Source organism: Rosa rugosa, chromosome 2 (genome assembly GCF_958449725.1).
Source record: "Rosa rugosa chromosome 2, drRosRugo1.1, whole genome shotgun sequence".
NCBI classification, from domain to species: Eukaryota; Viridiplantae; Streptophyta; class Magnoliopsida; order Rosales; family Rosaceae; genus Rosa; species Rosa rugosa.
Window position 1 is genome coordinate 51,052,083 of NC_084821.1, and position 21,542 is coordinate 51,073,624.

The window sequence follows — 21,542 nt, forward strand, 5'->3', positions numbered from 1 at the left end:
ATCGGTCCTTTTGTCTTCATTAAGTGACTCACGTGCATCGCACGTGCAAAATTGGGAAAAATTCACCAACGGTATCTGGGCACTTAGGGACTTTCAGAATGATACCTAAACTTACAAAGTTATCAATGTGATACCTGGACTCATTTTTTCATATCAATGTGATACATACGGCCAATTTCCGTCACGGAGCCGTTACGGAAATTGGTCATAGGTACGACGTTGATACGAAAAAATGAGTCCAGGTATCACATTGATAACTTTGTAAGTTCAGGTATCATTCTGAAAGTCTCCTAAGTGTCCAGACACCGTTGGTGAATTTTTCCCTAATAAAAAACAACTTTTAAAAATCATACAAATGCCCAAAACGATTAGCTCCTAAAGAGTTTGTATTAGTATTATAATGGTCACTAGCTAGCTAATTTTAAAGCGTAAACAGTCGTTTCTTTCTCCAGAAAAGGAAACAAAAAATTAAAAAAATCTAGATGAATTTCATGTAGAATTGGTTGCCACCGGCGTCTTGGATTGAAAGATGGGCAATGGAATCTCGAAATTAAGCACTTGGATTACCCGTTGTATCGAAGGCCTCATTTTGTAATCGGGATGAGCACACCACAGCCCAACAATCATCAAACACTCCATTTGTTTCTCATCATAATTTCCACACAGTTTTGGGTCGGCTGCTTCAGTAACCTTCTTCTCTTCATAGAGCTGCCAAACCCAATCGACCATATTGACAGACTTGAGATCGATGAGTTTTCTTCCGCAGGCAATCTCCAAGCAAATTATTCCAAAGCTGTAGACTTCCGTTCTCTTGCTAGCCATCCCCGTAATAACATATTCCGGAGCCATGTAGCTCATAGTTCCTCTCAGGGAAGTTGTTTGCAGCTCTTTTTCATGGTCCACGAATCGTGCTAACCCAAAATCTCCGAGTTTGGCGTTGAAATTCGAATCCAGCATGACGTTACTGGATTTAATATTCCAGTGCAGCACACATCGCACTGATTCTTCGTGTAGATAGAACAACGCAGACGCCAATGCTAGAGCAATTCTATATCTTACTTCCCATGTCAACGAGCTGTTTCCATTGTATAGATGAGAATCCAAGCTGCCGTTGGGTATGAACTTGTAGACTAGTAGGAGTTGTCCTTCGTAGTGGCACCAACCAATGAGTTGCACAAGATTTCGATGCCGGAGACGACTGATGATCTTCACTTCAGCTTCATACTCCTTTAGTCCTTGGCTAGACTCTATGGATATTCTCTTAACGGCAACATATGACTTCAAGTCTTCTATGAAGCCTCTATAAACTCCATCAAATCCTCCTCCACCAACTGTTGGTGCAGAAAAATTCCGTTGAGGAGTTTGACTCACCAATGAATGCGGACTGGAGCGGGAGCTGACCAGGAACAATCGAGAAGCTTCCTTCAAGCGTTGACTCGAAGTTTGACCGTCGGCTCGAGGAGGAGGGGGGTACCTGCAGAAGACTCTCTGATGCCTAAGTCAGTATGTTTCTTAGTAGTGGAGTAGAGTGAATTGGAATTCGATGCATTACCTTGACGTCGAGCAGCCTATTTATAGGTGTACCTCGGCGTGGGCGGCAAGTAAACTTGCACAGCAAGCCGTAGTGACTTGAGCGGCACGCCACCATTAAGGCCGTATTTACTCCTGCAATAACCGTCACTTATTGGCGGCCATGATTGTCATACTGAATGTCGCATTTATCGTCGCATTTACAGCTACATTAACCGTTGCATTTACTGTTGTCATTACTTCTCTTTAATTGCCTTGATTGCAGGGTCAAATTTATTGACCACCCCCACAATGCCCCCAAATTTTCTCCTTGGGAATTCATCCCAAGAGAAAATTTCCAAAGCTCAAATTTCTCTATGGGCTCCACATCTTTATACTTCTCTTTGGGCACCCCTCTTTGAATTTCATCTAGGCCTTCCTCGTGTTGAAAATGTAGATGCCCGTATAAGAAGATCCTCGTTCCTTCTTTAGAGTCGGCATCTCATCTCGTCGACGACGCCGATGCCGACGTGCCCAAATCAGGACTCAAATCTGCCTTTGTCTTGCAGCCATTCTAGTATCGGGTCTTCGCGTCGCGGACTCGTCTGCTTGTGGCGTCTACGGTGCCTCGCCCACAACGCCGAAGCCTAGTTTCTAGTCTCACCTGCGCTCGGTGCCCAGCTACCTTGTTCCTAAGCCGTGCCCCCAGCGCAGCTCAAACTAGACTCCGAGCCTGAGGTACCCTACTGCGAAACTCTTCCTCTTTTCCTTTCTTAGTCACCTAACATTCTGCGACGTCGGCCTCGACGTCATGACGTCTCCTTCACAATGACCATGACGTCGACATCGGCGTAGGCGTCGATGACGTCTTCTTTAATGTCTACGGCGTCAACCTCGACGGTGGTGATTTTTCCTCAATAATCTCGACACCAACCTCGACGTCAGTGACATCCTTCTCAATAACTACTATGCCAGCCTCGACGTCTATGATGTCGCTCTCAATAACCTCGGCGCTAACCTCCACGTCGGTATCAACCTTGACGTCGGCGCCAACCTCGACGTCGGTGACGTTTTTCTCAATAATCTCAGTGTCAACCTCGACGTCGGCGCCAACCTCGACGTCGATGACTTCTTTCGCAATAACCTCGGTGCTAACCTCGGCCTCGGTATCAACCTCGACGTCAGCGCCAACCTCGATGTCGATGACTTCTTTCGCAATAACCTCGGTGTCAACCTCGACGTCGGTGGCGTCTTTTTCAATATCCTTGGCGTCGACCTCGACGTCGGCGCTAACCTCGACATCGACCCCAACCTCGACGTCGGTGGCGTGTTTCACAATAACCTTAGTGTCGACCTCGATGTTGGCGTCTCGTCGTCGACCCTTGGCGTCAACCTTGACATCGGCGTAGGGGTCTATTTTAATGAAGGCAAGGGCGTCTCGACGTCGGCGTAGGTGTCCACTTCGACAAGGGTGCTTCGACGTCGGTGTCCATTTCGACGAGGGTGCCTCGACGTCGGCGTCCATTTCGACGAGGGCGCCTCGACGTCAACTTCGACAAGGGTTCCTCGACGTCGGCGTCCTATTTCGACGAGGGCGCCTCGACGTCGGCTTCGACAAGGGTGCCTCGACGTCGTCGTCCATTTCGACGAGGGCGCCTCGATGTCGGCGTCCATTTCGACGAGGGCGCCTTGACGTCAACTTCGACAAGGGTGCCTCGACGTCGGCGTCCTATTTCGACGAGGGCGCCTCGACGTCGGCTTCGACAAGGGTGCCTCGACGTCGTCGTCCATTTCGACGAGGGCGCCTCGATGTCGGCGTTTCGTCGTCGGCGTCGGCGTCCCTCTCGACAAGGGCGCCTCGACGTCGACGTCCATTTCGAGATCAACGTCTATTTCGACGAGGGTGCCACGACGTCAGCGTCCATTTTGACGAGGGTGCCACGTCGTCGGCAATAGGATTTCTACGAGGGTGCCACGTCGTCGGCGTAGGCATCCATTTTGACAAAGGTGCCACGTCATCGGCAATCAGATTTCGACGAGGGTGCCACGTCATCGGCGTAAGTGCCTCGATGTCGGCGTAAGCGCCTCGATGTTGGCGCCTCGAGGTTGGAGTTTTATTTCGACAAGGCAGACAAGGGTGCCTCGACGAGGGTGCCACGTCATCAGAAATCGGCAAGGGTACCTCGACGAGGGTGGCTCGACGAGGGTGCCACGTCGTCGGCAATCAGCAAAGGTACCTCGACGAGGGTGCCACGTCGTCGGCAATCAGCAAGGGCTCGACAAGGGTGCCACGTCGTCGGCAATCGGCAAGGGTACCTCGACGAGGGTGGCTCGACGAGGGTGCCACGTCGTCGGCAATCAGCAAAGGTACCTCGACGAGGGTGCCACGTCGTCGGCAATCAGCAAGGGCTCGACGAGGGTGCCACGTCGTCGGCAATCAGCAAAGGTACCTCGACGAGGGTGCCACGTCGTCGGCAATCAGCAAGGGTACCTCGACGAGGGTGCCACATCGTCGGCAATCGGCAAGGGTACCTCGACGAGGGTGGCTCGACGAGGGTGCCACGTCGTCGGCAATCAGCAAAGGTACCTCAACGAGGGTGCCACGTCGTCGGCAATCAGCAAAGGTACCTCGACGACGGTGCCACGTCGTCGGCAATCGGCAAGGGTGGCTCGACGAGGGTGCCACGTCGTCGGCAATCAGCAAAGGTACCTCGACGAGGGTGGCTCGACGAGGGTGCCACGTCGTCGGCAATCAGCAAAGGTACCTCAACGAGGGTGCCACGTCGTCGGTGTAAGCTCCTCAGCATCACTCTAGGTGATGATGCCCAGGTGACGACGACGACGGCCGCAAATGCCGTCATGGCTTGGACACGCATTCCATTCTCCCATTCTCCTATATGCCCCCTTGTTTTTCTTGGCCGTGCTTGTAAACGCTCAGAAAGAAAAACAAAACAAGAGTAAAATATTCGAGGCAAGGAGCTGTCCAAAACAATAGAAGAAGGGAAACCAAACCGTGATGGCGAGTCTATCCGCCACGCAATGATTACACACCTTATATCCTGCATGATTAAAATTCGTCACGCCATCCCACCCCCGCCTGCAGCGAGGGTGTGGTCCATCATCCCACCCCCGCCCTCGGCGAGGGGCGAGGCACGCCATCCCACCCTCGCCTGTAGCGAGGATGTGGTCCATCATCCCACCCCCGCCCTCGGCGAGGGGCGAGGCACGCCATCCCACCCCCGCCTGCAGCGAGGGTGTGGTCCATCATCCCACCCCCACCCTCGGCGAGGGGCGAGGCACGCCATCCCACCCCCGCCTGCAGCGAGGGTGTGGTCCATCATCCCACCCCCGCCCTCGGCGAGGGGCGAGGCACGCCATCCCACCCCCGCCTGCAGCGAGGGTGTGGTCCATCATCCCACCCCCACCCTCGGCGAGGGGCGAGGCACGCCATCCCACCCCCGCCTGCAGCGAGGGTGTGGTCCTTCATCCCACCCCCGCCTGCAGCGAGGGTGAGGCACGTCATCCTACCCGAAGCATTAAGGTAACTGTCCTACTCAAGGAACCAGCTCCTATAAATCAACTGTTACTGTCCTACTCGAGGAACCAGTGTCGAACCATTAAGGCAACTGTCCTACTCGAGGAACCAGCTCCTATGAATCAAACGTAACTGTCCTACTCGAGGAACCAGTTCCGAACAATTTAGGCAACTGTCCTGCTCGAGGAACCAGCTCATACGAATCAAAACAACTGACCTACTCGAGGAACCAGTTTCGAACCATTAAGGCAACTGTCCTGCTCGAGGAACCAGCTCATGCGAATCAAATCAACTGTCCTACTCGAGGAACCAGTTCCGAACCATTTAGGCAACTGTCCTGCTCGAGGAACCAGCTCCTACGAATCAAATCAACTGTCCTACTCGAGGAACCAGTTTCTACAAATTGAATGCAACTGTCATACTCGAGGAACCAGTCATACATATTAATAGGACTGTCCTACTCGAGGAACCAGTCCCAGTGATATTATTCACGTAAGAAATACAAAATACATAATTTCAATAGTCTCTCGAATGAGATATCAACACGCGCAAAAATCACTTAAACTCTTTTATTTTTCTTACCTGAGTTTTACGAGTTGTGCCATCTTTAGATCAAAACGAAGTCACCATATTATCGTACCTTCTCCATTACTTGAGATGAATTTCGGCGCGTGGACTTTTCCATGAACCCTGTGATTGCCTTAATTTATTTTATACTGAACGAGTTTACCAGCCTTCATTGCTGTAACGATTGCTGGTCGCACTCCCTGACACTTAGATATTCCGTGCCCCCTTGTCTCGTGGAGCGGGCAATATCGACTTCTTTCAACCTCGTCATTAGCCTCCGGTTGGGGGGGTGGCTTTTCAAATATTCCTTCATGACCGTGTCTTTTGTATATGGTCACGGGGTGAATCGTAAACCATTCTTCAAGGGGATAATCTTGAGGCTTCCCTCCTTTATCTCTCTGAATGTCATTCTTTGTGTTATTCCATTCAACTTCTCTCGAGGTGACAACGGTAGTGAGTTGAGCTTCACGTGCTTCTTTGGCCTTTTCAATTATGATCTCCCCCTGAACCCTTGTAATGATGTCGTCCATGTCCCTTGGCGGATCACGCAGCAAACTTTCGCATAATGGCGTCCCCAAAAGCAATCCTTCTCGGAAGTCGATCGCGGCGAATTGGGGATCACAATTAACATGGCGCATTTCAGCTGTAAACCTTTCAAAAAATTTCCCTACCTTTTCTCCCGGCTTCTGCTTGGTACTGAACAGAGTCGCCATATCTTTCTTTTGCTTGCGATTGCAGAAGTATTGTGAAATGAAAGCGCGGCTCAATGAGTCGAAATCCGGTATGGAATGCGGCTTGAGATCCTGAAACCATGTCGACGCCGGCCCCGTGAGACTGGAAGGGAAAATCTTGCACATTAATTTCTCGTCGGTTGTCTCGATGGACATCTGTTGTTTGTATCCTTTGATATGGTCCACCGGATCGGTCGTTCCGTCGTATTTGTGGAATACCGGCGTGGTAAATCGGCGGGGCTTTGCCGTATTTAGAATGTCGTCGGTAAATGGAGATTTACCGACGTCCCTTGCGATTTCCGCCGCTAACTCTCTTGGGCCGGTGCGCCTGCATGCATCAATCATTTTTTCCATCTTCTCGCGCCACGATTCGTTACGCGCCCTCTTGGATTGGCCTAGTCCGGCTCCGCCGTTCTGTCCCCCATTTGACGTGCCTCCCATCCCTTCGACAAGGGGTCCGCCAGAGATTCCCCCGATAACGCCGCTGGCGCCTGCGTTTGCTACCACGTTGTTAGCTTGATGGAGATTGCCGATGGCGTCGTCGTCCGACGAATCACTGTCGAGTTGTAGGAACCTTTCCAGTTTTCGTCGACGACGGGCCTCGAGGTCCTGCTTTTCCTTCCGAAATTTCTCGAGTTCCTGCCTCAGCCTCTGCGTCTCATCAGCTGGAGGCAAGTTCAGGTCGCCAATGGGGCTCGGGACGGACCCATATGGCGGCTGGTGGGGAGGAATTTCGTCACTACCAGTCCTTAGTGACAGAAATGGAATCCGGTCAGGGGCAACTCCCGCCATCACTTTTTAGGGAAAAGTGTTTCCCACAGACGGCGCCACTTGTTGGTGCAGAAAAATTCCGTTGAGGAGTTTGACTCACCAATGAATGCGGACTGGAGCGGGAGCTGACCAGGAACAATCGAGAAGCTTCCTTCAAGCGTTGACTCGAAGTTTGACCGTCGGCTCGAGGAGGAGGGGGGTACCTGCAGAAGACTCTCCGATGCCTAAGTCAGTATGTTTCTTAGTAGTGGAGTAGAGTGAATTGGAATTCGATGCATTACCTTGACGTCGAGCAGCCTATTTATAGGTGTACCTCGGCGTGGGCGGCAAGTAAACTTGCACAGCAAGCCGTAGTGACTTGAGCGGCACGCCACCATTAAGGCCGTATTTACTCCTGCAATAACCGTCACTTATTGGCGGCCATGATTGTCATACTGAATGTCGCATTTATCGTCGCATTTACAGCTACATTAACCGTTGCATTTACTGTTGTCATTACTTCTCTTTAATTGCCTTGATTGCAGGGTCAAATTTATTGACCACCCCCACACCAACTTTTTCTCTGTCAGCGAAATTTCTGGTTGCGCGAGCTAACTCACTGTACAAAAATTTCCTGGGAATTTGATCCATCTCAAGTTCAACGTCATTAAATTCATCAAACATAGGATTTGTATCAGCAGATTCTTCTGTTGCTCTCTTTTTCCTCGACGAGAAGCAAAGGAAAACAAACCCAACCATCAAGATAACACATCCACCAATACCCATCCCAAGGACTAGTCCTATGACTCCTATCTTCATTTCCTGAGAGTCGAACAGAAATCGAAACTCAAGGAGCTAGAATTATGCGTAGACCCCCGCCGTCGATCCAGTTTATTATTAATCAGCTCCATCTCTTGGTCAGTCGGATGTGTTGATGGTCGATCGATATAAGCATTTCTTCTAAGATTCAGAGTTTATGTTTGATATAAGCACCTCCCTAGAGAAAAAAATTAAAAGCTTGATGGAGTTGCTGAATAGGTTAAAGGAAAGAAGAGATCAAGAGAAGCAGGAATTGAAGCTGCTTTGGTGATTGATGGAGTATTGCGACGATGGCAGAGTGATTGAGAACAATCTTAATTTGTGTTTGGAAATCTTGGAGGAATGTATTATTATCTAAATTAGTCAAGACCCGTGTAAACGGCTGTGTTCATTACCCAGTTGAATTTCCAAGCTCATGTGAACACGCGTATAGGCATGAAATCAATTAATGAGAAAATGCACATTATTATATATACCAATAAAATAGGTGATGATAACTTCACAGATTATATTTGAATCTATGCTGCAATTTTTTTTTTTTTTTTTTTTTTGAATCTATGCCTCAAATTGAAACTATTGCCTTACGTCCAGTGCTGATTTATAAGAATTAAGGGCAATTCCAACCATCGGTATTATATTGAGGTCTTACGTCTTATTTTAGGGAGAATTTTTTAAACAGTACCTGAACTAAAGGTCACTGTGAATTAACGTGCCTCACGTTACACTAATTACATTTTGGTACCTGGACTATAAATCCCGACCCACTTTTGGTACACGCCGTCAATAACTCCGTTAGTTGGCATGCCACCTCACATATTTTGAAGGGTAAAGTTGTCACTTGACTATTCACCTTTGGAAAGTCTATTTTTCTTTTAAATAAAAAAGAAAATAAAATTTCTTGGCATTGGTTTTCTGGGTTGGAAAACCATGGGTCGAAGATGAGAAGGTGAAGAGGTCCATCACCAACCCAAACCCGCAGTGTTTTAAACCCAACCCTCAACCCTCTGTCCCATCTCTTTCTCTTCTCTCTCTCTGAGATCTCAGACGGCGATGGTTTCTGTGAACCAAGACAACGTCCCAGGGGCCACATGCACTGCTTCGTTTAAGAAATCTCAAGCGCCGGCGAAAACCGCTGATTCACAGTCGGTTCTCAAAAGGTGAATCCCAAATTTCGCATACTCGATTTCTTAGGGTTTTGCTTGCTTGATTGATTGTGGGTCTTGGTTTTCAAGGTTTCTGATCTTGATTTATATGTTGCCATCGCCGCCGTGAGTTTGAGGGTCCCATCAGTTCACGGTGGTGAGGAAGAACAGAAGCAAAGCGGTGAGGATCGAGGCGGTTCCGGTGTGAAATTAGCTTACCGGCCTTTTGAAATTCTAGCTCACCGAATAATTAAGGAGCTCGAGTCCTCTTCTCCTACCTCTGTGTTGATTGCTTGCTTGGATTGATTAGACTGAAATAGAAAGAAGCTTTGGGAAGGTGGTCAATGCCAACGACAGAGACGAAGAGTTCACTCTGTTTCTCGAGATGCGGCGGCGCGACAAAGACAAGGAGAAAACTAGAACTTTCTGCTACTTCCAAGCAAGAACCGCGTCGAGCTTGATGCTGCTCCTCCGCTTGCTACGACGGCGTTTTGGGTTGTTAAAAGCTTCAGTCTTTTGTTACTCCCAGTTTGATTTTTTTGGTGTTGATTTTGATGATGGTTTTGTGCACAGTGAGTGAATGTGTATTGGGTTTTAGTTTTGGAAGAGTGGTTTGTGTTTTGGTGAATGTGTTATGGTGTTTTTGAATTAGTAGTGTATTTTGTGATTGGTTTGTTCAGCTCAAGTTCTTTGGCTTAGTTGAACATGAAGAACATAGGAGCATTTGATTTCTGGTATTTTCTGGAGATTGTCGGTTGCTGGTTGCAGGCAGAGAGAGAGAGAGAGAGGAACGAGAAAGGGGCAGATGATGGTGAGGTGGGCGATGGAAGAGAAGAAAAGGGAGAGGTGGGTGGCTGTAGGAAGAAAGAGAAGGCATAGTGGTGCTTGTGATGGTGATATGGTGAGAGAGAGAGAGAGAGAGAGAGAGAGAGAGAGAGAAAATACCAAAATACCCTTTAAAAAATGAAAAATGACATAAGATTAATGGAGTTATTAACGGCATGTACCAAAAGTGGGTCGGGATTTATAGTCCAGGTACCAAAGTGTAGTTAGTGTAAAGTGAGGCATGTTAATTCACAATGACTTTTAGTTCAGGTACTGTTCGAAAAATTCTCCCCTTATTTTAAGACTACAAAAACAACACTATTTGCTTAGCACCATCAATCTCTGACCATTAGTCCTATATGGGCTATGGATGTACAATACTATTATTATTGGGATATAATTTAACTATCATATTACTTGTTATTTTTATTTATAACTAGCATTTCTCCACACATGCTCTGTATGTGCAAGTTATTATTATTTAAAAAAAAAATAAAAAAAAAATAGTTGGTTATTGCAGAGAAAAGAAAATGGGAGAGAGAAAAGTGGGTTGTGAGTATTTTTTTTTACTTTTTTTTTAATAAAAATACATTTTGTAAATGTCTTAATTATCCTTGTGATTTAATTAATTCTCAAAGTTTATTAATCTTCTAGGGTCAATTCTGTCAAAATTTTAGATTTTAGCTAACAAAGCCTCTTCTCTTAATAATAGTATAGATTTTAATTTTTAATAATCTTTTAAAGCATTATTTTTATTTTTTTCGGGTATCATCTGGTAAAAAGATTTAGCCATTAGTTATAATGAGAGCGAGTACTCTTAAAATCTTAGCACCGTCATCAGTGGGCTCCATCTATGTGGGGTTCCCGTTGCCTCCACGCCAGAGTTCATTTTAGCGATCGAGCACTGTGGCATCCTTTGATTAACTTCATCCTCAAGGTGAGGGTTAATGGGTTATGCTTTGTCTGGCTATGCTAGTTGGGTTGTTTGACTTCGTGCCACGACCCCGACGTTGGTGGCACCATGGCATCATTGCCTTCTACAGTTGAGGTTTTGGATCCGGATTGGGTAGTGTCGTCCCTCTCGATATAGGGTTCCCGGCAGTGAAATTAGGGCGGGTCTAATGATATTGGAGATTGTTGCAGTGTTGATGGCGATGGAGATGCCTTGATGCAGATGATGATAGAGCTGTAGAAGATGCTAGAGATGGTGGCAGCCACGCCTCCTTTAGATGTCCCGCGGTGTTTGGGTGCCCAGATCACTGTGGTCAGCCAAGCTTTCAAACTGCTTTCGGGGCCTAAATCAGAGCCCATTTGTTGGGTTTGAATTTTTTTTTTTTGAAAGGGTTGGGTTTGAATTCTTGAACGGTCTAAATTTGGGATCTAGAAGATATTTGGCTTAGTTTTGCTACTATTATTCTTTTGAGTGTGCTGCTTTTTATTTTAAGATAGAATGCTCACTAGATTCTATAATAAGTTTCAGTATAATCACGCTGTGAGTATCACAATTGTGTGTCTTGACGAGCATTGTCTTTTTATGCTGGGACGAGTCTAGTTTTGATTGGTCTGCAATTTCTTGCATGTTCCAATAGCAGATTTTATTGGTTTGATCTACAAATCTCAAGGTCGTGACAATGACTCTATTGTTGGTAATTATCTGAAAAAGGCTGAAAATTTACCTTCAATTTTTGCTAGTTTCTATATATATATATATATATATATATAGAGCCGTTCGAGAGCGGACGTCCGCAAACCCAGAAAAAGTGCGGACGTCACTCCTCCGGCCTCGATCAAGCTTTGACGGCGCGGCGGGGCTTGCCGGAGGGGGGCTAGGGGTCTGAGAAGCCGGTCTGCAGTTGGGTGGAGTCGCCGGCGACGAGGTTGCGGCGTTGTCCAGAAGCTTGCAGTTGCAGGTCCGGCCGCTGCCCAGAACGTGCAACCTCGATCTCCTCCGACCTCGATCACTGCCCAGAACGATCCGGGATGCCTCCGGCCTCCCTCCTGCAAGCCGTACGCCGCCGTCGCCACCTGGAAGCTGCTGCTGCGTCGACTTCCGCACTTTAGCGACAGTGCGGACGTCCGCCTGTGATCGGGCCTCTATATATATATATATATATATATATATATATATATATATATATATATATTTCATAGCAGTGTTCTATTGTGCAAGGGCAAATTGATGGTGTAGTACACCTTCTTGTTTGTTCTACTTTAGCTCTAGGGTCAAGCAGACTTTGGCCTTTGTATGCTCCCATTTTTAGCTATGATGTCCTCTTGAGCGATTTCTATAGCTAATATTTTAATGAATTATTTCCTTCAAAAAAAAATTAGCCATTGAATTTAGTCTTACGAATTTTTTAGGCTGTCAGATTCGTAATCAGGTCTGCGTCTCAATTTGATACTAGTTCAACAAAAAGTCTTTGGATTGAGACTTCTTTTAGGACTAGTCGCATAATGAGACCCCAATTTGTTATTGGAGAGGTGTTTTTGACCATGATATTCTTATTTTGAGACTTCAGATTATGGTTAAAGATGCCCCAACTGCAACATATTTTTTATTTTGACAATATAACTATTTTAGGGATTTAGAAAAATCAGCGGTCTGTAGAGAGGCTCTCTACTACTTTTGTTCATTTTAAAATATTTATTTGATTAGAAAAAAATTGTTGAGGAAAATTTTAAATGGTTAAGTATTATTTTTAATATTTAGAATAATAGGATCAAAACCAATAATTTGATTACATTCAAGTGATTCAACTTTAGTTTCCACCAAAAATTGAATCGAACATAACTGAAATCATCCCAATTTATCTTCTAAACAAGCAATTCATGATAATTGGGTTCTAATCTGGTAAAAAAAATGGAAGCTTAAGTATGCCTTTAAGAAAAGAGTATTAAATCGGGTCGACCACCCAAGCGAGTTGGACTGATTCAATCATCTATACTATATTTTTTAAAGGTCATCTATATATATATATATATATATATATATATATATATATATATATTTTTTTTTTTTAATAAAGGGCCGGTGTTGTTGCCTCAAGCCTTGATTAATGAAACTGCCGAATATGTCATCTATACTATTATCAAAATAAAGAATTTTTTTTATTATTATTGAAAGAGAAAAAAGCTTGATCTTCATAACTAATTGTTTTTTTTTTCACTGATGTACTCCTAAAATGTTAAAATATTTGAAATAAAAATAATCAATAGAGATAATAATATAAACTAGTCTTTATTGACACATGTGATGCATGTGTTAAACAGTTTTTTTTTTTTTTTTTTATTCTTCTTTTTACTCTCTTTCTCTCTCTCTCTCTAAGCCACCACGCCCACCACTCCACCGTCGATGTCGGCCTCCACCGCCGCCGCTCTGTCCCACCGTCGGACCACCAGAGGATGACGCCATCCAACTCCACGATCCCAACCCCTCTGGGCTTCGCCGGTTTTGTTCGTCAGATGTCCGAGAAGCTCTCCACGCCGGAATCGGGTCTGGGCTTCGCCGGTTTTGTTCGTCAGATGTCCGGGAAGCTCCGAAGCTCCACGCCTGAATCGGGTCTGGGCTTCGCCGGTTTTGTTTGTCAGATGTCCAGGAAGCTCCGAAGCTCCACGCCAGAATCGGGTCTGGGCTTTCCTTGCAGGTCTCGGACGACGTCAAAACTGTGGTCTATTGGGGGGCAATAGACAGATTATTGCCCCCCAATAATTTCTTAACTGTGATTAATTAATCACTAAAATTAGAGTTTTGATAAGTCTTATGTTGTTTTGAGTTTATTAAAGTACAATAATCTGTCAATGATAGAAACTGGTGATTTTTGGGGTGGTCTAGTGGGAGGCAATAGACAGATTATTGACCCGCAATAATGTCTTAACTGTGGTTCATTTATTACAGGTCATTTCAACAAAATGCTGCTAGATTCATTAACCAAAATAATTAGGTTTATTGGGGGGTCATAAAAAGTTTATTGCCCCCCAATAATTTTTTTATAGATGGTCAGAGGTAACTCAGTTTGGTTTTAAATTAGTTTACAAAAGTACAGGTATTCAAATTCAATACTTGGTGAATTTAAGTCCACAACGAATTGGCTTTTTTTTCACACTCTCCACTTCACTTGAACCGCTTCACCCTAGGCCTCCCGGGTGGCCTCTTAACAAGAATAAATGCACCGAACAACAAAAGGATCACCCATATTCCTCCAAAAAATAACAAAACAAATATATTATTGCCCTGCAATAAACAGATTATTGCCCTGCAATAAACAGATTATTGTCCCCCAATAATATATCAGAAATACCAAAACACATTAGAAGCAGTCTTTAAACATAAAGGAAAATATCACTGAACACAATTATAGAGACTTTACAACAATTAAGACACATTATTGCCCCCCAATAGGAAGATTATTGCCCCCCAAAAATCTCGACTCCGGTTGACGATTTTGCCCACAATTCCAGTCATTTTGCAACAATTCCGGTTGACCATCTGTCTTCACACTGATTTGACTCCGATTGCAGCCCGGGACCGGAGATACAATCAAGTTGCGATTTCCGTGATGATCAGTCGCCGGCGAGAGAGACAGAAGCAAATCGAAGACGTACCCTATTCTACTGGCGATCGTCGATTCCTTCAGAAGGTCCAACCCGGCCTCGCCGAGCTTCTCAGCGACGAGGACCGTCGGCTTGGCGTCGAGCCTGGCCGCGGAGAGCACGGCGACGAGTTTCGGCGCGGCGATGGCGAGAGCCGGCGTCGTGGGCGACCTGCTGGAGGGATGGAGGGAGGGAGAGAGAGATCCGACGTCGTTTGGAGAGAGAGAGAGAGAGAGAGAGAGAGAGAGAGAGAGACTGAGAGGAGAGAGATTGATCTGGGCAAAACAGTCCAAAAATATGAAGAAAACAGGTCCAACTCTTAGAGTTTTGGGTAAGTGGGGTTTAAAAATAAAAATTGTTGTGTAAGTGAGCAATCTCTTAGAGTGTTTGGGTAAATGGGGTTAATTAACCCCAAAAATGGGTAAATGATCATTTCCCCTTTAAATTAACCTATAGTCTAAGGATATTTACGTAAATTCACACCCACTTTGGCTAACAAAGTGGGTTCTCTTTTTTTTTTTTTTTTTTTTTTTTTGAATAAAGGGTCGTGCGGCTGCCCTCAAGCCTTCATTAATGAAACTGTCGAATACAAGGGGGGAGACAATGAACCAAAACCCCTTATTACAATATGCACCTAGAGAATATCCTGAAATACTATCATGAGTCTATACTAAACAACTGTATTCAACAAAGCACCAACTAGCAAATTAAGAGCGCTCTACTGGCGACTCTATTTGCTTTGACATAGGTCACACAACGGTGACACAACGGAAAGATAACTTGATCTGCAACTCGATTACAGCTTAGCATAATTTCCATACACACATTGTGTAATTGGATGTCATCAGCATTCTTCATCTTGTTGGGACGCCTTTGATCAATTTCCAGCCATAAGCCTTTTAGGGCAGCATAATATACTGCCACAGGCCGCCCATCCTGAGTCATCATGAACGCCTTGGTATGGAGCTCATGTATTTGAGCAAAATCTGAGTCATTCAAATATAATTGCTTCAGAGTACTCCAAATTTCTGCTGCAGTTTCACACCCAATAATCAACTGTACTACCTCATCCGTCATGGCCTTGTAGAGCACAAACATCACGGCACCATTGTGCGTTTCCAACTTTGCATATCCCACATCTTTTTCATTCGGTGTCTGAATCAATCCATTCACATATCCCATCTTGTCCAAACCGCAAAGATGAGCAGTCATCATCTTCCTCCAAGTACGATAATTCGTGCCATTCAGCTTGGCACCCCCAAATCCCCCTCCTGAGGATTCTTGATTCACAGATACCTCCACCTTCTGCACGTCAGAAGTCACAATCTGCTTAGAACTTTCTTCTCCACCCATGATACTTGAACTGCAACAATCTTCTCCCTTTACACTGCGGAAGCAACGAACAAAAAACCAAGACCAAAAATCCGAGATCGGATTCTTGGCTCTGATACCAAGTTAAAACTAAGAATCTCTAGAGAATAAGAAGCTTTTGAGGATTAATTCTCACACACCTTTCATTCAATATACAGAGGCATATTTATACAACCCTAATTCTAGCCAAACAAGGAAAGTAATCAAATCACAATTACAATCCCGATTCTATACAATTAATATAATTCTATTCCTAATAGTAATCCTAAAACATCTATGACTCACAACAGTTTCACCCTGCCACTAGAAGGCAACGACCATTTGACCAAACAAAAAAAAAATAAAAAAAAATATAAAAGTAAGAAACGTGGGTTTCTATGACCTCCCACCACTTCACACGCACTATAAAATAATAATAATAAAGAAAAAAATCACTCACCACAGACATAGTGTGTACTGTGTAGGCCATGCTAGTTTTTTCTTTTCTGCTTCTTTTTTCTTAAAGTAGAAAATGGGCCAGCACTTTAACTTTACAAAGCCAACTGCCAACCCCGCTTGAAAAGAAACCCCATTTTCCCCACTAGGGAGATAAAGTAGTAAACCATGCACCCTACCCTAACAAATATAAAACGTGACGAACTCATTGGATTACAATCTGATCAAAAGTAATGCTGCCGACATAAATCTTATAATCGTGGAAAACTAAGAAACTCATCATTTGAACGTGGAGAGATGGACGATCGAGGACATGATACTCTCTGTCAGTCAGTCTGTCATTGCATTGTAGTGTATGTCTTCCTTAAAATTATTCATATTGTAGATTCTCTTGAAATCATGACTCAAAAGGTATTAAATGAGAATTTCTCAAATCAATGACCGGAAAATTATAACATTAACATTTTGTGAAACTAATTTTGAAGCTTATGCGGTTGCGGGTAATAATTCAGTAAGTCAGTCCTGATCTCGAGGTCCTCAGGTATGCAGCTCTTCCTGCATTTAATTTTGATTTATGTAATTTTAGCTTTTAATTTCCTTTTGATGATAAAAGAAAAAAGAAGTTCAATTTTGTTTTGATGCATGAGTAAATGTTGAGTTCACAAGGATTGGACTAAGTTTGTAATTATACAATCGAAAAATTAAAGCGTATAGAAAGTTAGGAAAATAAAAGCCCAAAAATTCAATACAAAATAAACCAAATTACAAAAAACTTCAAATCCAAGCAATCTATCAAAACCAATAAATCACACATATTTCCTATTGAACTGTACTGATGATCCACAAACTATTGGAAGGATGAGCCAATTATGATGAATCATTGCTATATCGATATCAAGACTCGATCTGGTATTCATCAGAACTAGTAAGATAAATAGAACTCTCTGCAGGTGCTGGAATATTAGGAAATGGGTGTACGTCTTTTAAGTTAAGCACATCAATCACTTGTTCTATTCCAGGCCGTGTACTTTTATCTGGATGAGAACACCACAACCCAACAATCAACAAACGCTCCATCTACCTCCTATCATAAGTCACACCCAGTTTCGGATCAGCTGCTTCAATGACGTTCCCTCCTTTGTAAAGTTCCCAAACCCACTCCACCATATTGAATTTATCACGTCCCAACCTGTGATCAAAGGGTTTTCTCCCACATGCTATTTCCAAGGCAACAACTCCGAAGCTGAAGATATCCGTATGCTTACTCGCCTTGTTTTCAGTAATATATTCTGGAGCCATATACCCTCTAGTTCCAACAATAATTGTTGTTTTCGAGGATTTGTCGTGGTCAACAAATCGAGTTAACCCAAAATCTCCAAGTTTTGGACTGAACTTTGAATCCAACATAATGTTACTAGATTTGATATCCCTGTGCACCACATATTGGTCCCATTCGTGTTGTATATACATCAACACAGATGCCAAGCCTTGAGCAATTCTGTATCTGATCTCCCAACTTAACAAGCTTCCTCCTTTGAACAGATGAGAATCTAAACTGCCCTTGCGCATGAACTCGTAAACAAGAAGCATTTCTTTTTCGTGGCACCAACCAAGGAGTTGGACAAGATTCCGATGCCTAAGCGAACTGAGGATTCTTATTTCTGCTCCATACTCCCTTGGCCCTTGCTCAGAATTCTTCAATATCTTCTTAACAGCAACATCACAGTTCGAGCTATTTAAGAAGCCTTTGTAAACGTTGTTTGGCTCCAAAACCAGTTGGCTTGCAAACTGTCTCTTTTGAGCGAGTGATTGCGCAGGCGTGCCAGCACCGCGGGGTGCAGTCGTTGGGGGAGTCCCTTGACCTGACTTCTTCTTCAAGCGCTGTGGACGAGGAGAGCACCAACCTCGTCACAGGGTTCTTCTCTAGCCTTTCGGAAAAGGACTTTTGCCTTACGGATAAGGACTTTGGTTGTGGTCTCTTGCGTTCACCGAATCGATACTTAGCGTTGTAGACTAAGCAGAGCAATCACTGGGAAGTTGGGAGAAAGCACGGGTTGCGCTAAAGCGTGACTTTAGCTTCGCTGAGTTGCGAGGGCGTTACCCTTGCTTCGCTGGTAGTAACGGTGGCGGTTGCGCTCGCAGTCGGCTCGCTGGGAGACTGGGACTGGAAGTACGGTCGCCGGGTTGGTCTGGTGATGCTGACAGTCGGCTCTTGGAGAGACTAGGACTGGCGCACGGTCACCGGGTTTCAACAAGGTTGAAGGTTTGCTCCGGGGAGGCTTTGTAATCGCTAAGATTGATTGATATGATAGAGGTCCTTAATTCGTCCTTGAAACCCGGTATATATACCTAGGGTTTCTGACTGCTCCTTGTTGTAGAAGGATTATTGATTGAAGTTTCCTAATCGATCTCTGCTACTTACCTCCAATAAGGTTTCGTTTTCCTCATGGATTCCGGAATGGGCGAAGCTGTAACCCAAACCATAGTAGGCTTATTTTTGGGCCGCAGGTATCGGCCCGCTGTGCTAGATCCACTAAAGGATATTGCCAAAATTACTTTTGGGCTCAAACATTGCCCCCCAGGCCTCGAAATCAGGCCCATGAAAATATAACTGATTGAAGGGGACTAAAACGACACGTTCGATGCTCGAAACGATGTCATTAATGAGGGTTGCGTCTTTTCACTCGCGAAACGCCTTTTTGTCGCATCGTTTCCCTCACAAAATCTCTTATTTAAATCCGCAGCCACTTCAGACCTGTCACATCAGAAACTCTTTTAGTCTCCTAAACCCAGAAACCCTCCTTTGCACACATCTTCCTCTTCGAAACCCAGAAATGGCTCCCCCGAAAAAGATAGTTATCGATCAAGAAGAAGAACTGAGTGAACAAGCCGCCCATTCTTGGGGAGCCAACATCGGTGCCAGCCTGATCCTCCAAACCATTATCCAGAGACCCCTGCTCCTCCGACTCTCGAATAACCATGCCGGACTGGGTCCAACGCCGTGAGATGCTTTCCCGGCCGACGCTATCGCCTTTTATGGCTTACCTGTTCGCCGCCCCATCCCAGTCCTCGGAAGGACTCCTGGGGATTTTACCAGTTGGAGTGCCCCTAATCATCGATCAAAAATAGGGCATTGGCCATCTTTTATCAGTGCGGCGGAGCTTTCCTGGTATCGTGAAGCGCGAGCTCGAGATCTGGCTCGCTGGAATGCAGCAGGTATCACTCATACTATCGATCTTTGTTTTCGTCTTCCACGCGGTGGCAATCGTTCGCCACTCGCTGCCTTTCTCTGTTTCTGGAATACCGCCACCAACACCTTCGACTTTCGATTTGGCCAAATGAGTATCACTTTGTTGGACATTCTCACCATTACTGGATTACCCATCGATAGCGAGCCTTATCTGCATGGCCAATTCGACTCTAATACCTTTACTTCCACCATGACCCAAAATGGTCGCAGCGCCCATAGCGGCTCCTATCCGCGGTGGTTGGCCTATTACCGCCAGGAGCACAATGCGACTGGCGGGATTGCTTTCTTGGAGTACTGGCTTTGTAAGTTTATCTTCTGCACTTCCTCCTGTAAGCCCACTGGTGCCTGGACCTTGCTGGCAACGGCCCTCTACAACGGCCGCCGCGTGGGATTAGGACAACCAGTGCTGGGTGCCCTCTATCGCACTTTGTACCAAGCCACAATGCATCCATTCGAGACTAGCATTTCTGGCCCTTTTTGGATTCTTGACTTCTGGATTCAAATTTACTTTCCATATTTTCGCCGCGATGACATCCCATTGCTTCCACCTACTGATCAACTCCTGGGACGATGGCTCTGTCGCGATGAAAGGTACACATCCCCTCCTTATTCTGAGTGCTTCACATACTTGTACCTTCTGCACGAGATGCCATACTGCGATTTAGTGCTGAGTAGGAGATTCCCGGCTCCGCTTGAACACGGATTTCTCCCCGGCGCCTCTCGCTACAGTGATCGCGCGCGTTTGGCCTTTCGCCGCGCAATTTCCTGTTCCGACATCAGGATTGCCGCTGACGAACTTAGTTATGAGCTCTATGCTCCCAACCACTTCGCTCGCCAACTCGGTCTTGTTCAATTAGTGCCATTCCCTCTATACGATGCTTGGAATTACAATACTTCCTGGCGTAGACTTGGGCCCCTTTCTGGGCCTCCGCCAGCACAAAGCACACTCGTACTGGTTGACCTCCCTGACTGGGCTAGAGAGATTGACTATGTGGATGGGGCTGAGGAAGGATATGAAGCATGGTGGGCAGAAGTTTCTGTTAATTGCTGGAGGCAACAGCATGATGAGTTATTCGCTGCCATTTTTGGGGAGCTGCGATACCCCTACCCTGCTGACGTTGATTTACTTGCTCGCGTCCCTGAAGATGCTGCACAAGTTCCTCCTCCTGCTGCCGAGCCGGCTCCGCGACCCGCGCGAGCCCCACGTCAGGCCCAGGCTGGCATCGTGATCCGCGAACCCCCTCAAGAGGTAAATATTCTGACTCGTGTTTTTGTCCTCTGCTCATTTGCTCTTCCCTTTTAATTCAAAATTATGCTATTCCAGGGAAACGCGCCATCCTCTGGCAGTCGCGCAGCCAAAACTTCCCAAGCCACTGGCCAGTCTGGGAAACAAAAGGCAGTAATGATAGAGCCTGAAGACAATGAATCCTCTTCTGATGATGATGACTCGCAGACGGTAAGAAGATTTTTTATTGTTTGAGTAAAATCATACTTCTCCCACGAATCAAACTAATCTTCTGACCCCAACAGATCGCTGCACTTTCGGCTCGGAAACGCAGTCGCTCAGATCCTCGAGCTGACCTATGGGCAGAAGATGAACCAATCGCTGACCGACCGGTAAGACACAAACCTACTCAGTACTTGTTAGCAATTTCTTTCTATTCTATGCGACCATGTAACAATCCTCATTCGCAGGTTCGCCATAGGTCCTCGAGACCAACTGAAGAAGGATCTTCAGCTGCTGGTGAAGGCACATCTGCTTCCCAAGCCCAAACGCCAACTATTGCGAACAACTCTCCACCTCCTGCGGGCTCTGCCAGTAATGCACAGTCGGCCTCGATCCCAGTGCAGATCATAGATGATAGCTCGCCTGAGGCCGAAGATAGAGTACCGCTACCGGATGTACCTCACGAGGAACCGAGCAATATACCTGTCCTGGAACAGATAGCGCCTGACTCAATCCCTATTCCTAGCGAAGCCAGCCCAGAAGCAACACCAGCGGTCGTTGAGCATGAATC

The 21,542-nt window shown here is 45.7% G+C and overlaps 2 protein-coding genes across 2 annotated transcripts; both read right to left on the minus strand.

Annotated features, from left to right (window-relative positions):
• Positions 1-419: 419 nt before the first annotated feature.
• On the minus strand, positions 420-8,320 carry LOC133728071 (L-type lectin-domain containing receptor kinase IX.1-like). Its single transcript, XM_062155487.1, has 3 exons — positions 7,665-8,320; positions 4,674-4,679; positions 420-1,322 (listed from the first exon to the last, which is right to left on the minus strand). Exons 1-3 carry the CDS (start codon positions 7,909-7,911, stop codon positions 490-492), a joined length of 1,086 nt encoding a protein of 361 aa, XP_062011471.1. The 5' UTR covers positions 7,912-8,320; the 3' UTR covers positions 420-489.
• An 8,676-nt stretch (positions 8,321-16,996) lies between these two features.
• Positions 16,997-19,255, minus strand: LOC133730933 (L-type lectin-domain containing receptor kinase IX.1-like). Its single transcript, XM_062158432.1, has 2 exons — positions 19,187-19,255; positions 16,997-18,038 (listed from the first exon to the last, which is right to left on the minus strand). Exons 1-2 carry the CDS (start codon positions 19,253-19,255, stop codon positions 17,352-17,354), a joined length of 756 nt encoding a protein of 251 aa, XP_062014416.1. The 3' UTR covers positions 16,997-17,351.
• Between the last annotated feature and the right edge of the window lie 2,287 nt (positions 19,256-21,542).

Coding starts and splice junctions, on each gene's coding strand:
- LOC133728071 (XM_062155487.1), bottom strand. CDS start 7,911: ATGAAGATAGGAGTCATAGGACTAGTCCTTGGGATGGGTATTGGTGGA.
- LOC133730933 (XM_062158432.1), bottom strand. CDS start 19,255: ATGGTTATTCGAGAGTCGGAGGAGCAGGGGTCTCTGGATAATGGTTTG. Junction 18,039..19,186: donor AGGATCAGGCTGGCACCGAT/GTTGGCTCCCCA, acceptor CTGGTTTTGGAG/CCAAACAACGTTTACAAAGG.